A 16,385-nucleotide genomic window follows, 5' to 3' on the forward strand; every position below is an offset into this window, starting at 1 on the left:
CTTAGATCATATTTAATGATTTAAGATACTGATCTTTGTAAAAAGATCTTTTATAAAAGTATCTTGTATCTGAAATCTTTCTAATGTCAAATGATCTATAGATACTTTTCAAAAAAGATCTAATATCTTTGATCTAGATCCTTTTTATAAGGATCTTTCCCAGCTCTGGCCCATCACTAGTGATTACTAGAAATAATAATGATCAAGGAAGTCCAGACGTCTTCAAGTCACTTCAAGCACAATGCTTGTTTTCGATAAATGTTTTGGCAGAGCCGTACAATAATAGATTAATAAGGTTTGACATTTTATTTGACATTACAACCGTCTCCAAAAAATGGCAAAAATTCCAACATCTTTACCGAGAGTACCTATTTCATATGATTATAAGCAAAATGACATCCACGGGTGGTACATCCAGAGTCTCAGGTATACGGGATGTAACTTTGAGTAGGGGTCACATTCATACAGAGGCTTTGTTTGACCTTTAGAAACACGTATCAATAGTTTGTTTTTGCAAATTCTCTCATGAAAACTTAATATATTTTTAAAACTTTTTTTACAAATTCTCATATCCTGCCGTTAGACAAGATAGTGCAATCTCAAATAATGGCGTGCTTTAGTCATAGCACATGCACATTTGGGAACTGGTCTGTGCATTGTTCTTAAATATCATATTTAAAGGAAAGGTTATTAAAAAGTACATTTCCACACCATTCGACGCGAGGTGATGCTCTTTGGTGCTCAAATTCACAGTTAGATGCACCGTCTTCAAATGCGGAGCAACAACTGACGAACTGACCCCCTTCACTTCAACACCGTTGACCAGGGACTTTATTCTTGAATTATAAGGAGTAGAAGGAACGAGAGAAAGGGGGCATGTTTCTACTAAAACTCATTAATCGGTATTCCTGAATGGTGTTCTATTGAGTAATGATAGAATTGTTCCCTATTTCTTCTACCGATATTTTCAGGGGAACAGGCAGGGATCATTAAACCTAAACCTATACTTTTTGACATGTTTCACAAATTACGAATTCCGTAATCTGTCTGTAATATCTCTAGTTACTGTTTTATGGTGATATCATTCGAGAAATTTGAGGAAACGTTCGTATAATTTGTGTTTACTTGAAAGATTGTACAATACACGAATAAAATAATAATAGAATAAAATGGATCTGCCCTCATTTTCTCTCTAGTGTAGCTGGATGTTAACTTTCCAGTATACATTTGTTTTTTCACCCTCAATATATTCTATTAGAAGTTCTTTTTATTTAGAACTTACTGGATTTAGCTTCGGTTTTTTTATTAATTTCCAATTTCTTTCCTTTTTAGATTGCACCTGACACTGACAGACAAATAACAATAACTCTTAATAAAGTAGCACTTATTTCTTCATGACTAGCTCATCACTAATTTTCAATCTACCACCTATTTACTGCTTTCTGATTGGTCGGTACATTTGACAACATTGTTCCTCCTTCTTCACTTTCATGGCTCGATCCCTTTGTGTCGAGAAAACAGTATGAATTTTCTGATAGAACAATAGTAGAATGAAATAAGGAAACGTTCTCCAGGGAGCATTCTATTCTCTCATCGTGAAGAATCGAGCTCGAGCACTATCTCCCTCCATATGCACTGTAGGTTGCCAACAATTTTGTTACAAATACATGACAGTGGCAGTGTAAACAAGAATTAGTGCATTTTAAAAACTAATTACAACTCAACTAATTTAAAAAAAAACTATTTACTTAAAAAAAAAAAAGAATTTCAGATTTGTATTTAGGAGAAAACACCATGTATATTTTTTTTATTGCGTTTTATTTATGAATCTTTCTTAGTGGAAACAATTCTATTTTATTTTTGCCAAGTAAAATAAATCACCCTGTATAATAAAATATAAATTAAAGCAAATTGTACAATTTTAGTTTTCCATTTTATTTAAATACATCCATCAAATATTTTTATTTCTTTTTTTTTCACTGGACTGAAGGTAAAATTAAATTGTTCTTAACATAAAAATGTGATTTAAAATAATTTTTTTTTAGCTTTAAATCTTCAATTTTTTGACACCACATCTAAAGATGTGATATTGTGAATTGTTAAGTTCACACAAAATTGTGGTGAAAAATCATTTTCAACGTTAACTAATTACAATTTAACGTAACTAAGCACCAACAATATTTAAAAAATTGTCGATATACTGTGAGGGTTGCTTTCGGTGTGTAGCAAAATAAAACTCTCTCTCAACAGTAAAATCAAAGTACTTTTTATTGAAAACAATAATAGTGAACAGAAATGTTGTCGGGGCGAGCTATCGTTGGAGAGTCCCTTTGTGAAGGCGTTCGCAGGTGTAAGTATCTAGTCCCTGGCGCCAATCTGCCATGGCTTTTTTCGGGAACCTAAGTGTGTGTGCGTTGCAGATTCATCTATTCTTTGTCGCTTGCAACTGTTAGACCGGTCTGGCGTCAAGCTGCCACTCTTAACATTATAATTAAAATGGGTCACATGCAGGCATAATACTTTTATTTTACCGTTAAGAGAGGGTTTCATTTTGCTGCACACCAAAAGCAACCCTCAAGTGGTGACCCCGATGTGATACTTAAAATGTTTAGTACAAAAACAAATATACTGAGTGCATGTTCTAATAAATTGATGAATATCACATATACATATGTATCAAACAACTGATTAGAATTATTTTTCTTAGGTTTGAGTACAAGTAATTCCTTTTTATATACATTTTTACTAATCATTTGAGCAATACCATTTTCATCCTTGTTATTTTAAAGGTGTTAGAAAAAATTAAAAAGCAATGAGGCAATCAGTATTATACAGCCTGTTATATTTGCTGCATTAGGCTATTAATAAAACAAACATTTCACCTGTCTGTTTGCTTACCATTAAAAAGTCATGCTGGCCATCTTGCAGGCAAATTTGTTGATCTGCCAGTGTAGAGGAATAATGGTATAGGATAAAGGGAATAAAATGTAGAATTGGTTCAACTTCTTCAATCTAGTCAATGTGTACGAATATTATGTTAGTCCCAACAGGGACTCATACATATGTATTTTATCTCTTGTCTAAAGAAGCCATATGGATAAATGTGGCTGTTGGATACAGTGATGAACATTTAGCTTGCCATCAAGATTAAGATTTTCATGCTTCCAGGTTTAGTAATTAAGGATTATGCTACATTAAACCTATTCTTATTCACCACTGTAAATGATCATGGAGAGGATATGTTGAATGGTAATGTGAAATGACGAAGGAACAATGCAGGTGACCTAACATGCAACATTCAATAGCCATTCTAGACAAAACACATATGTTCATAAAAAAATTAAATTATAACATCTACTTTCCCTTTAGATGCTACACTACTGAATATCTCGTAATAAGTTATATTTAGTACCACAAATAATCACAGTTTGTCTTAAATTTGTAAGAGAAATAATATTGCTTTCTATTCTATATACGATGATTCAGAATCTGAATCATCGTCGTATTCATTTTGGTTGCAATTTGCTATAATTTTGTCTAATAGGGGAGGAAATACGTCATTCACCACCATAGACTGGCCGGAGTAACTGTAAAAATTAAATAGCACATTTCAATAAATCTAATTTAACAAAAATTAAAAAGGACATGCACCCAATATATTAATTCCAAATGCAAGCACACCGAGATATTAAACATGACTCACCTTGACTGGAAGGTTTGAGTTAATTCGTGTTTCAACTCTCCTTTTGGGTTAATAGTGAATATCCTGACAATGGGAATGCCAACGGCCCTGTATGCCCAAACATCCTAAAATAAAGAAATGTTTAAGAAACATTTATAATATACATATAAAAATGATTTGTGAAATGTACTACATATGTGAGTCACTATAACTCAAAGCCTAGGCCAAACTGGCAGATAGTGACCTGCTGTTTCGAAATACAAGAAAGCGAGACCTGTATCACTCCCAGATGAAACGGTTTTTAAACTGCTGAATGTCTTTAAAAAAATGACCCAGTTGGCAATGGCTGAATATATCAACAATTTCAATGGGTTGAATATCTCTATCAATACCTTAGAAAAATACATTCAAGAGCATACTATATACTTACATTGATTCGATTTCCATATCCAGCATAAAATGGATTGGAGTCTGGTGGAAAAAGAGCTTTAATATCGGACATGCAAGATATCTTGAACTGCTCTGGTTTCTTTTCAATGACTTCCCTAAAACGAATATAAAGTTTAACATCAAAATGCCAAGTCGGAGGCTTGTGTGAAAGAAGCGGCGGCATATTATTATTCAGCAAACCACAAATGCGTCTAGGAATGATTTATGCTGGTAATAATCTTGAAGGTTGTTAACTTACCTATGGAAAGCTGTGATCAAGGAAGTCGGATTGAGGAGAATAGGTCCGTCAGGCATACTGAGATCACCCTGTTTGATGGAGCGTAGGTATTCTCTTGTTATACGAGCCTGACCAATTGCCCTAGCGCTGAGATATAACAACTTGTAACCATTATCCTTAATTTTATTGAATAACTGAGCTACACCTGATTGCGCCCAGTCTTTACCGACAATTGGTAGGATATGGCCTAGCACATCAGACCTTGAACAAAAAAAAAATCAAGTTATGTGTATACAATTTAAGCAAAAAATATCTGGTATATATGATAACAGGTTTGAATATTAATATGTAAAACTAAAAAATTAGAGGAAACAGTCTAAAACAATTTTAAGTAAGGTATTGTCCTTTACTATATACAAAAAATTAAAACAATGAATCAGGTTTTTATTAAGTTATCAGTTTTGAGCATTTTGTGAAATTGTATCAGTTGTTCTGAATTAAATGCATATATATGTTTATATTCATGTATTGTTTGTGCCCAAATTGTTGTTACAATGGCCTATGTTCATGATGATAATAATGAACTAGTCACGCTGATCAGGAAGGGAGAAAAAGTTCAATGAAAATGTCCGCCAAAACGGCTTACGCAGAAAGTTTCTGTATCATCTGGACATTCAAAATTGGCAAAGCTCAAAATCCTATCAGATCCTTCTTGCGAATTATGGGCATTTGTATATACAACGTGTCCCATAACTATAGAAACAGCACAATAACTATCGAAAAATGCATTTTGAGGAAAAATGATTCAGACAAAAGATTTAGGATTTTTCCCTGTCTATTCAATGGTGGCCCTAAATTTGACCTTGACCTTCAAGATTATTTCAAGGTCAAGTTAGTTTTTTCAAATGGGATGCCCTACTTTTGACCCCGGAAATGAAAAGAGCGGAAAATTTTACATTCAGATATGTCCTTGACCATTTTCCAAAATGGCGGACGCGATTCCAAAAAATTAACCGATTTACGCCAAATTTGGTATAGGAGGGTTTTTGGGGTCGCTGACTACGAATCTGAAATCTGTTTTTGAGGAATTTTAGTCCAAGATGGCGGATCCAAGATGGCAGACGCGATTTCATAAATCAATTGATTTTTGCCAAAATTGATATAGTGCGGTTTTTGAAGGTGAAGGTCACAGTCAAATCAAGGGTCACCGTCAGATAGCCAGGGAAAAATCCTACAACGTTAGTTATGGTCATTTTTTNTGCAATTTAAAATTATTTTTAATTTTATATAAATTTTATAATTTAGGTATAATTCTATATTGAAAATGTATTGTGTTTGTTTGTTGAATACGCAGAAATAAACAGAATAGTTGCGCGGTGAATGCCTTCTAAAAAAACATTGCCTTTGTTGAGCGCAAACATCAACCTCGTATAGTACGTTTAGTATAAGCAAGTAACGCAGATCGAAACAGTCTGAATTCCGCTTCTCTTCGAAGCATTGTTTTTGGGGGTCGTCATAGTAATGAGGCGGCCAACATGGGAGAAAATTACAGCGTGGGGGAATGAGTGACGCAGATACTGAAGCAGCATTCTCATCGCCCATCGCCTGCCTTTAAACAGTTTATACAATACGTGTCGCCCAGTGCATGATAATAACTGTTCTTAGTTAATATTTGTTTTGTATAATAATTGTAGAAATGTTTCCTATGTATAATCCAGTATGTATTTTATTGGAAACGCTATTTTCCAGATGAAAAATTGAGGACAAAAAGGATTTTTTAAATTGCGAGAGACCTGTGCTTTCTCTCGTTGTGGAAAAAAGGGGGAAGTCAAAAGACGAAGTGTACGTTTGGAAGTTACGGAATGAATGGTATTCGGAGTATAAGTGGTTGTGTGGAAGTGTTTATTTAAAAAACTTTTCAGTATGACCTGTTTAATTGTGGGTGTAAAGTCGGGCTTGTGGAATAAGGGGGGATTTAATAATTTTGGAAAAGTCACATGAGGCTGTCGTAACCACAAAGCTTCTTTTGGAACATACATGTACGTGTGCGTTAATGTTCACAGAAGTCCACAAGCCAAACAAATATTTCTATTTTTTATAAAATCTAAATGAAAATCCTTCTCACGAACGTCAGTTTTTCAGAAATATTGCAAATGCAACTAAAAATTTCCAGATTCATGTAAACCCGTTTGACCTTGAAAATTTGAAAATTTTCACCTGGGGCGCTTTTTTTTCTTTTTAGTCAATCAATGAATATGCTTCATCTATTCTCAATGCCATTAGCCGCCACTGCAAAGGACCAGAGATACTGGTAATATACAAGAGGAGAACATTTAAGACAGAACTGTAGTCAGCATTATTTTTGCAGAAATTATAAGGTAAAAATTTAAACTTTTTGGATATGTGACTTTTTAAAATATAGATCTTGCTTAATTTCACCTAACCAAGATCAATGTCAGAGGTTGCTGATGCTAAGATTCGTAAGCTAAACACGGTACTTCCAAAAAATAATACAGTATAGACTCTTTAATCCGAACTAATTAAAACACGAGTTTAAAGAGATAAGTTCGAATATGAATTAGATTTTATGTGTTACTGACAAGGCAAAAAATAACAATAAAACCAAACATTATCGTAAAATATGTCGTATAAATATCAACATGTTTGCACGGCAATAATATTTCAACTAAAAAGATCTAATCGAGAAAGGTTCCAACTCACATAAAAGGGTTTCCCCGAAACTACCAGGCAATTACGTTTTTAGCGGTTACTTTTTATTATGTAGTTTGACTTTATAATCTGAACCATATACGTTAAACCGAATTTTGTTCGAAGTAAAGTTTTGTTCGGACCATCGAAACGGGCATTCGTTGGGTCGTCTGGCCGGATTAGTGGATATTCGGATTAAGGTGAGTTCGGATTAAAGAGTCTATACCAAGGGTCGGCAACTGGCGGACCGCGGTCCAGATCCGGACCGCGGAAGGTAAAATACTGGACCGACAAAAATTTTTTTAAAGTATAAATTGCTCAAATAAATTATTTAAAAAATGTTTTTTACGTTTAAGTGCCAATCTTATCATTTTTTCCAGTATTTTACAATTGTGTGTGTTTTGAGTTCTTAATGGTTAGTAAGCAGATTAAATTTGAGTCCAAATTAAAATAAAAAATTAGAAAGANTTTAAGATAGAACTGTAGTCTCAGCATTATTTTTGCAGAAATTATAAGGTGAAAATTTAAACTTTTTGGATATGTGACTTTTTAAAATATAGATCTTGCTTAATTTCACCTAACCAAGTTCAATGTCAGAGGTTGTCGATACTAAGATTCGTAAGCTAAACATGGTACTTTCAAAAAATAATACAGTATACTCTTTAATCCGAACTAATTAAAACACGAGTTTATAGAGATAAGTTCGAATATGAATTAGATTTTATGTGTTACTGACAAGGCAAAAAATAACAATAAAACTAAACATTATCGTAAAATATGTTTTATAAACAAGTTTTATTTGGACCATCGAAACGGGCATTCGTCGGGCCGTCTGGCCGGACTAGTGGATATTCGGATTAAGGTGAGTTCGGATTAAAGTCTATACTGTATTTTTTGTTAAAAATTAAAAAAACTAAATGATTTTAAATAATAATTCAAATCTATTAGAGTAACAAATATTATGTATATTTTATAAAACAGCAAAAATAATTATTTTATAATATAATACTTTTATTTTCAATTACTAATATCTGTTTATTCACATACCAATTTTAGTTAATATAAATCATGTAAAAAATATTAATTTCTAAAAAAGAATGGAAAATTATTTAATATTCGTTGCATTGTCTAACTTCAAAAAAATAAATATGATGACTTTAAAATATCACATCTCAAAATCATGCAAAAGGAATGTGACTTCAGCTGATTCAAAAAATTTTAAATGCAGTTTAAAATAAATAATTTCCGATTAGTATTTTGAAAAACACATAATATTCCCTCTAAAAAAACCGACCATGGGCGTGTGGCTAGGGGGGCATAGGTGTGCATGGCCCACTTCAAAAAGCCAGGTGACCTCTCCCCCCCCCCAAAAAAAACAATAATATCACCTTTCTCATATCGGTAAGTCATTGACTGCGTGATCTTTTTTTTAGAATCAAACAAAAAAGTGTTTAGGTTATGAAATTTTATATCGATAAGTTACCGATTGCTTGACCTCTCTTTTTTTTGGAAGCAAACGAAAGAAGAGTATTTCAGTTTTGAAATTTTACATCGTTAAGTTGCTGATTTCGCTTTTTTTTTAGGTCTGGGCCCGCATCAAGCAAAGATCCTAGTTACGTCCATGAAACTGATTCTCTCTTAAAGTTGCACCCTATATAAAAGAAAAATAATTCTGTAAATGTACTTACTTTGTAATAGTTCCATCAATATCAGAAATTACAATTTTGTCATCCCACTTCCACTTGTACAGATGACACTGACACCTAGTGGTACCTTGATAAGCTGTAGTTACACTGAATTCTACCTCGTTTACACCATCCCTCAAATTTAGCGAGGACTACAAAAAAAAAGTGAATATTAGAAATAGAAAAATTATTAAATTAAAACGGTATTCCAATTTACATATACTTGTATAGTTTTGAACTAATATTGAATAAATTAAGCTATCTCTTACTGGAACAACAAACCTAATAACAAAAGTCACCTCCATTGCAAATACTTACAATTTGTTTAGAGCTCAATCTTAAAGTTTTCCTACATTTTTCCGAGCTTAAACTTAAAGGAGAAAGTGAAGAATTCGATTCATCCTTAATGCTAGTTGCATTGGTTTGTACACCCTCAATATCTGAAGCAATAAAAGGATGACGAAAAATAAAGACAAAATCCAAATATAACTTACCAAGTACATCTTTTTTATCTTGTACTTCCTCTATGACTTCCTTTACGATAACGTCTTTGGTTTCGACAGTCTTATCCGTTTCCATGGCGGTATCAGGGGCGGGAGTGACCTCTCGTGATACCTTGCCACGTCTCCAACTCCACCAGGAGTATCTGGCTTCTTGCTGCTGCTGTTTCGGTCCCTCTTTTGCATCATGGACATTTTGTGAAGCCGACATATGCAAGTTGCATAATTGATCCACGGAAGACTAGAATGTATGATATAGATAACTTATCTTGTAGAAAATTAAACAGAAACGGTTACTTACTTGGACAAGCGGCCTTCCATAGACCATTATACTTGCAATAATGGGAGCTGCCACTTTCCAGCTGTAATATTTATCCTTAATACGGACGACAAGGTTCGGATTTTCAAATAAGATGGGATTATTACAGAGATCACTAAATTGGACTAGGTGTTCCACGAATCTTTCACAGCTGGGTGCTGGTTCCCAACCGCAGAGAGACAACGATATATCCTGGGTGTAAGTTTGAGCACTATAAAATATAACAATAAATAGAAAAATTGTGGAAGTTCAAGATGGATTTCAAATTTATTAAATTTTTATTTAACTATTCTTGAAACAAAAGTTTCCTATTTATTTAACTATTCTTGAAACAAAAGTTTCCTAAAAAAAAAGGAAAAAAACTAAAGAGAAAATTAATATATTTTGATCTATGAAGATATTAGAGGCAAATTAAAAATAATTTAAAGGTATTTTGAACAACACTATTTTTTTCTATAAATAAATTAAGAATTACTAGCTATAACTTTAAAAGTAAATTTTGACATGGATAAAATTAAGTGGTCGAAATTTTTACTCACAGTTTAGCGTGTTCTTCGAAGTCGGAATCGATGCTCTTACAACCCTCCGCACTGTTGGGACTTTGTGTCAGCGATGGCCCATTTCCTGATTCACAATCCATGTCGACATCTGAATTTATATTATATAACACAAATTACATTACAATGTATGCTCCAAGCACTAGCTATGTCACTACCAAGCAAAAAAAATACCAACACAAAAAATTTTATCAAAGAAATATGAATAAATATAATTTTCACGAAGATAAATTAAGCAGAGGTGTCTATATAAAAAAAATTGCACGAAACTGCATGAAAGAACTGTGCATTTATAGGATAGCATCGAGAAAGAGCATAGAAAAAGCATTAAACATTAATAAAATAATATTAAATTATAAATTAATGTATTTAAATAATTGTCGTTTCCCATTTTCAATTCATATTTTTTTCTCAAAAGATTTGTGTAAAATATTTAAGTTCAGGGTGTCCCAAATTAAATACAGGGTGTCCCGTTCATGTCATGGGAAAATAATAGGGGTAGTTCATATCACGTTTTTTTCTTAGACACCCTGTTTTCGAGAAACAGTGTGTTGAAGTTGTTACTATCCAAATTCCTTAATTATTATCTTTAAATCGACTAAATATAAAAATGTCAAAATTTGTACACGAGTAAACATCAACGTGCGTTAAGAATAATATGCAAACGGTTTCTTTCTGAAAAGCAGTGTCGCCGATACAGATAATTGAAGGGGTATCTAAGAAAAAAACTTTACATGAACTACCCCTATTATTTTTCCATGAGGAATTTGCACACAAGTTTTTTTGAAACATGAACAGTATATCACACTTTGTTTGGTCTGATAGAACATTTTAAAATAAGAAAAAATCTATTTAACTATCTCTTAAAACGTTTGAAGAAGATCGTGGTAATGACCGAAATAATTAAGAGCAAAAATTTGATGAGTTCTTTACACAAATCTGTCAACCAGTGGCGGAGATCGAGAGATCCATCACTAAGAACCCCAGAATAATGTCGGAATTGAATATTTTGGAAATTGGATAAGTGAAACTAATTAATTTTTTCTATTTTATTAGAAAAGCTAGCCATTTTAAGTAACTATTTTTTTAAACCTAAAATAAGACTTCGACATAGTTGAATAAATTGAAAATAATTGCAAAGCTATTTGTATCATAAAAAATATATTGGATTTTTTTTTCACAAATAAAGATTTTAAATTTAATTTCTAGAGCTGTGCCGCGGACATGTCAGCTGGACATGTCGTGAAAACTGGAAATGTACTGAGGACATTTTTCAAGATTGAAAAGTTATATGCGCATGCACGGAATTATTTGTTGCATTCATAATTCCCGCAAAAAATGTTTGAGGTTGGTACATGTACAAATAGACATTTAGCCATTTTCTTGTAATTTTGTTGGTATTTGTATAACTGAAACTGACATTTTAAAAATATAACCTCTTTTATATGTCCATATTTTATTATTTTTGGCAAAGTTAACGATAAGTAAATAGTAATCAGTTGATTCTTAATTTAATATTTAATACACAAATAGTTTATAAATGAAGTATGACGCCAAAATCAACAGTTTGGTTATATTTTTCTGAATTGAGTAAAAATCATTCATTATAAATGTAACTTCTGCTCAAAAATAATTTTTAAGAATTCCAGTAGGATGGAAAAACATTTAAATAAGTGTATTGGCTGTTCGGGGAAAATTAGAAACCAGTTTATAAAAAAGTCTAAAGGTAGGTAATAAGTAAAATATATCGACACATATTCATTAGAATAAAAGTAATATTTTGCTTTGTGTGCCCTCAAGCAGTGACCTGTGAAAACATGACGTCACTCATAGGTGCCTTATTAGATTCAAGGTCAAAAGTACATTTCCCGATATGTCCGGACATTTCATCAACATGTCCACGGACATGTCCGTAACACACTTTTTCGAAAAGTGCCCACCTCTTAATTTCTAATAATTACTGATTTTGTTTTTGTGAAATTAATAGTTTTTAAGTTATTTTTTAAGTATTCAATTATTATTTTAAATAAAAAAAATAATTAGAAATTACTCGGTTTTCATATAAAATCTTAGAAACACTAATTGCAATTTAATGTATTTATTCAATTTCCAAAACCTTCAGTGGCATTGGAACTTTCGGGTTCTTCCCAGCATCTCTGCAACTGGTAACAGATTTGTGTATCAACTCAACAAATTCTTGTCCGTTAGCCATTACTTATAAATAATTCAAATCAGACACTTTAAGAGATATTTAAACATATGTGTTCTAATTTCAACACTATGTATCTCAAAAACAAAGGCCCTATGACTTATATGAACTATTTTTCTTAAGGACTTCCATCACCAGGTAAAGTTTGAAGAGTTTTTTAAATTGGTTTCTACAAAAAAGAGGTACAGAAATTTTAACTAAAAGTTACTACATTGAAAGGAGTATTTCTGAAAGTTTGTGCATTAGAGCAATTTTTCTAGCAGCTGAAAGGCAAGTAGCAATCGATTCTATAGTTGCGTTAACTATATTTTGTTTACACTTAATAAAATGTATATATCAATTTGTATAAATTTAAAATTACATAACAAGTATCCTAAGAACACCAAATTCAATAATTACCTTTCTTATCCTTGCCCTGGCTGAAGTAAATCTCTGCCACATCCCGATCGATACGACCCGAGGTAATCTCGGAGAGATACATTCCACCTTCCAAGTGGTTTTGAGCACTGTGTTTCTGTTTCATGAAGGAGAACATGCCGCTTAACATCGATTTATGCTCTTCTTGTTGGGGATTTTCGCTGTTTGGCGATGTTGGCTGAGATACACTAGGGAAACCACCCCATTCCCAACTCTTCGCACCTTCATTTTGTTCTCCTGCACAGAAAAAGATAGATTAATTCACGCAAATTGTACTTCCGCAATATTGATTACCTTTACGGACTTTCACTTCGATTTCAGAATCTGACTGTACCATTTCGATATTGGCGGGAGAACCAGCTCTTGAATCAACATTACCGTTTGCAGTCAGTTCTGTATCGCTGAAGAAGTGGAAGTCTGCATCAATTTTCTTTATGTTGGATGTGTCAGATGGCATAACTGTTTCTTTTTCCTCATTTAATTTCCTACAAGTATAATAATGTTATTAACCAACTTTTAAAAAATTTAATAAATAGTAACAGTGAATATAACACAAATAAAACCATGTTTAAACTTACTGCACATCTTTTAATTCTGGTTCTGAAGAGTTACTGTCCAAAGAACTCCTGTCAGTGATTGTGTCATTATTTTCTAAGTTGTCTGAATTTTGACTAGCTGTGAGTTGATTAATACTGTTAGATTTCCTTGGAGGATTTTTACGACGAACTCTTTTACGTCTCTTTTTACTACTCTTGCTTTCGCTTTGTGGATCCTCAAGATTCCTTTGCACTGATACGGGTGTAGTCTTTATTGCTTCGGATTTCGGCTCTTCAGCCTATAAGATATTTAAATCAAATGAAAATATAACTGTTAATTAAAAGTACAACAAGTGTGAAAGTTTGATTCTTTACAAAAATTCCACCTAGTAAGTAATCAAATTTATAAAAATATTAAATATTAATTTTTTAGGTACATACCAGTATGAAAATTTTAAATATTTTTTTTAGTACCACCTGTTGTTAAAGTTTGATTTGCTCAAATTGGATCGCCTTGTATGTATAAAGAGAATCTAGAAAATTACCTTACTACACTCCATATCCAAACTGTCCATTTTGAAAATGGTCTCCGAAATGTCATTGTTGCTCTTGCTTAGATCTTCACTACTCTGTTTGTTGGATATCATAGAGAGAGTCATGTCTTCTGCAGAGTTTTCGCCCAGCTCGAGATTGCCGAGGTCGATCTGTCTCTTAATAAAATTCCGTTCCCTGGTCTTATTGCTTTCATTGTCAGCGGTGTAACGTCGCTTTATATAATCATTTTCCTGATTTTCTAATTTTGAGATATCGTCCAGGTGGAAGCTACGTCTCCGACCCTGGTTGAAAGGAAACTATAAATATTTAAGAAAAAACAAAATTGTGGTTATTATGCAAGCAAGCGAATTACGACAAAATAGCACAGACACTAACAAGTGGCTTGCAAATCCATCAAATTCACTTACTTGGTTTTTAAACATATTTTCAAACTCTGACACAGGTATAGGTGAAGTTGCGAGGTGCTCTGGTATGTCATTTTCGTCATCTTCTAATTCCTCTACAAAAAAAGCTTCTCCACTTTCTCCCAATTTCATATGGATTTCCTGCGGTTCTCCGTTTATTTCTATATCAACCTAAAACAAAGTTAAAAATTCATGTAACACAAAAGTTCATATTTATTAACATAATTTATGAACTACACATAGGTGTAATTAAAAAAAAAAATTTAGTTGTGATTTTGATGTATTGGTGAATAGAAAAAAGTAATACAAAATTTTCTCAATTTTCCTACTGTTGGAATAAAGTTTTTTAACTAAGACAGTTTCATAAAGGTCTGGCAATTCGCCAAAATCACATCTTTACAATATATGTGTATAAAGATCATTACATTTTAATATCTAATTAAACTTTTATGATGTTTCAAATGGAAATTTAATTTACAATTTGTAAATTGGTGTGGAATATGACCAATAAAATTTTGGGTGAATATAATCAGTAGGTAATTATACTGAAAACAACAATTGCTTCATTTCCTACAAATGTGCGCAAGTCACTTTACTAATAAAAGTAATACAAAACTTATTTAACTTTTGTAATACCCGAGGTGGTACCCGTGTAATTATAATTTCATTAATTCATCATTTTGATTTTTTTTTAATTTGGTATATTACTGTATATTTAAAAATCACATTTCTATGAAAAATTTTTGCATTTTTTATAATGAAAAAACTAGACTCTGAAGTGACCAAACCCTTGTATCTCTGGAACTGATTTACGTATTTGTAAGTTAACGAATTTTACTTTTAATTAAGGAAATAATTGTTTCAAGTATCATCGCCCCAAGTCAAGCAGCTTTAGAGATATTTGAGAAAATAAATGTCACATATTTTTTAAATTCAACAATCTATATCTACACCACATGTTCATATATGAAATTTTTCGCTAAAAATCTTTTGTTCTGTCACTAGTGTTGATTCAAATCTAGGCCACTCGGTATAAGCATAGGTACTTTAAGTAGACAAAATTGATAACTTTTTTTTATTTAGACAGTTATTCAAATCAAAAATATTTATTTATGTAGGTTGGTAAATATTAAAGTTTTAGAAGGAAAACAAATTAAAGTTCATTAAGACAAATTCACACTATAGTTCAAGTCACGAAACATCATCATGCTCCAGGTACAAACAATTAGTGTAAAATGTGATGCTCTATAATTTGTTCCTCAAAAATGTTTGGCTTGAAACATTGTACATCTGATCGTTTAAATAAAGCGTACCCATATGTTGCAACATTTTCCTACACTTTATATTACAGTCCAATTACTTGTACACTTTAACATTAATAATTTAAATACTACTTTAAGCAAACACTACATTTTTTCAGTGGCACGATAGCCACTCGAAATGTAGTATTTATTCTTGTCGGGTCTGACGAAATTTTATTGAAAATGTGAAATGTTGTTTTAGTCTCGAATGTCTACCTCTTGACACAATTAAAACTAGAATGTGAGTTACTTGAGCATCCAGTGCATATATTGTCCAATTTTTTTAGCATGAATGAATTGTGAGTGTACAACCTCAGAGCCAAATAGATGAATCGACCTTTATCTTCCAAGTAGAAAAAATAAAAATATTCATTAAAGATGGATTAATAAATAATGATTAATGTTTGTTTGCTGATAACTCTATATTATAAATCGAAGTTTAAACATATATTCTCATACCTATTTATTCAGTTTTTATAGATTCAAAATAACAGGTCTAAAGAAAATAAACTATTTTATTAAAAACATACTTATATTGTAAACTAATTATTATTTTGCCTGGATATTTAATTGCACTGAATTTTAGAACAAAGTCTGAAAAATACAACATAAATAAAAATGAATTTTCGCTCTTGCGCTTAAAAAAAATATTCTGAAACTATTAAATTAGATACACGGTAACAGTAGGTATTATATTGATCATTAATTATTTCTAATATATAAAATTCGAATTTTATAAATACGAAGGGCGAATGTTCAATTAAGCTGTCTCAATTTATTACCACCAGTTAAAACCAATAAAATCAAACTTATTATTTGCTCCAATATAAAAAATAATTTTGCT

General features: G+C 32.0%; 1 protein-coding gene across 7 annotated transcripts in view; it reads right to left on the minus strand.

Moving 5' to 3' along the window:
* The window catches only part of LOC108909763 (phosphatidate phosphatase LPIN3), a 46,889-nt gene that overhangs the window by 7,357 nt on the left and 23,147 nt on the right, over nucleotides 1-16,385 (minus strand). For 2 of the 7 annotated variants that reach the window (XM_018714175.2, XM_018714176.2), the window contains exons 3-15: nucleotides 14,244-14,411; nucleotides 13,827-14,132; nucleotides 13,324-13,580; nucleotides 13,040-13,230; nucleotides 12,728-12,982; nucleotides 10,102-10,210; nucleotides 9,545-9,773; nucleotides 9,238-9,484; nucleotides 9,062-9,183; nucleotides 8,747-8,895; nucleotides 4,371-4,610; nucleotides 4,113-4,227; nucleotides 3,704-3,807 (exon numbers count right to left, since the gene is read on the minus strand). In XM_018714175.2, the coding sequence (XP_018569691.1) occupies nucleotides 3,704-3,807; nucleotides 4,113-4,227; nucleotides 4,371-4,610; nucleotides 8,747-8,895; nucleotides 9,062-9,183; nucleotides 9,238-9,484; nucleotides 9,545-9,773; nucleotides 10,102-10,210; nucleotides 12,728-12,982; nucleotides 13,040-13,230; nucleotides 13,324-13,580; nucleotides 13,827-14,132; nucleotides 14,244-14,411 (2,492 nt within the window). Of the gene's footprint in view, nucleotides 1-2,243; nucleotides 3,588-3,703; nucleotides 3,808-4,112; nucleotides 4,228-4,370; nucleotides 4,611-8,746; nucleotides 8,896-9,061; nucleotides 9,184-9,237; nucleotides 9,485-9,544; nucleotides 9,774-10,101; nucleotides 10,211-12,727; nucleotides 12,983-13,039; nucleotides 13,231-13,323; nucleotides 13,581-13,826; nucleotides 14,133-14,243; nucleotides 14,412-16,385 lie in introns of those variants that run through there. The other 5 variants (XR_001964426.2, XR_001964425.1, XM_018714180.2 and 2 more) reach the window with 5 other exon arrangements.

This window comes from Anoplophora glabripennis, unplaced genomic scaffold, assembly GCF_000390285.2.
Source record: "Anoplophora glabripennis isolate ALB-LARVAE unplaced genomic scaffold, Agla_2.0 scaffold492, whole genome shotgun sequence".
Lineage (NCBI taxonomy): Eukaryota > Metazoa > Arthropoda > Insecta > Coleoptera > Cerambycidae > Anoplophora > Anoplophora glabripennis.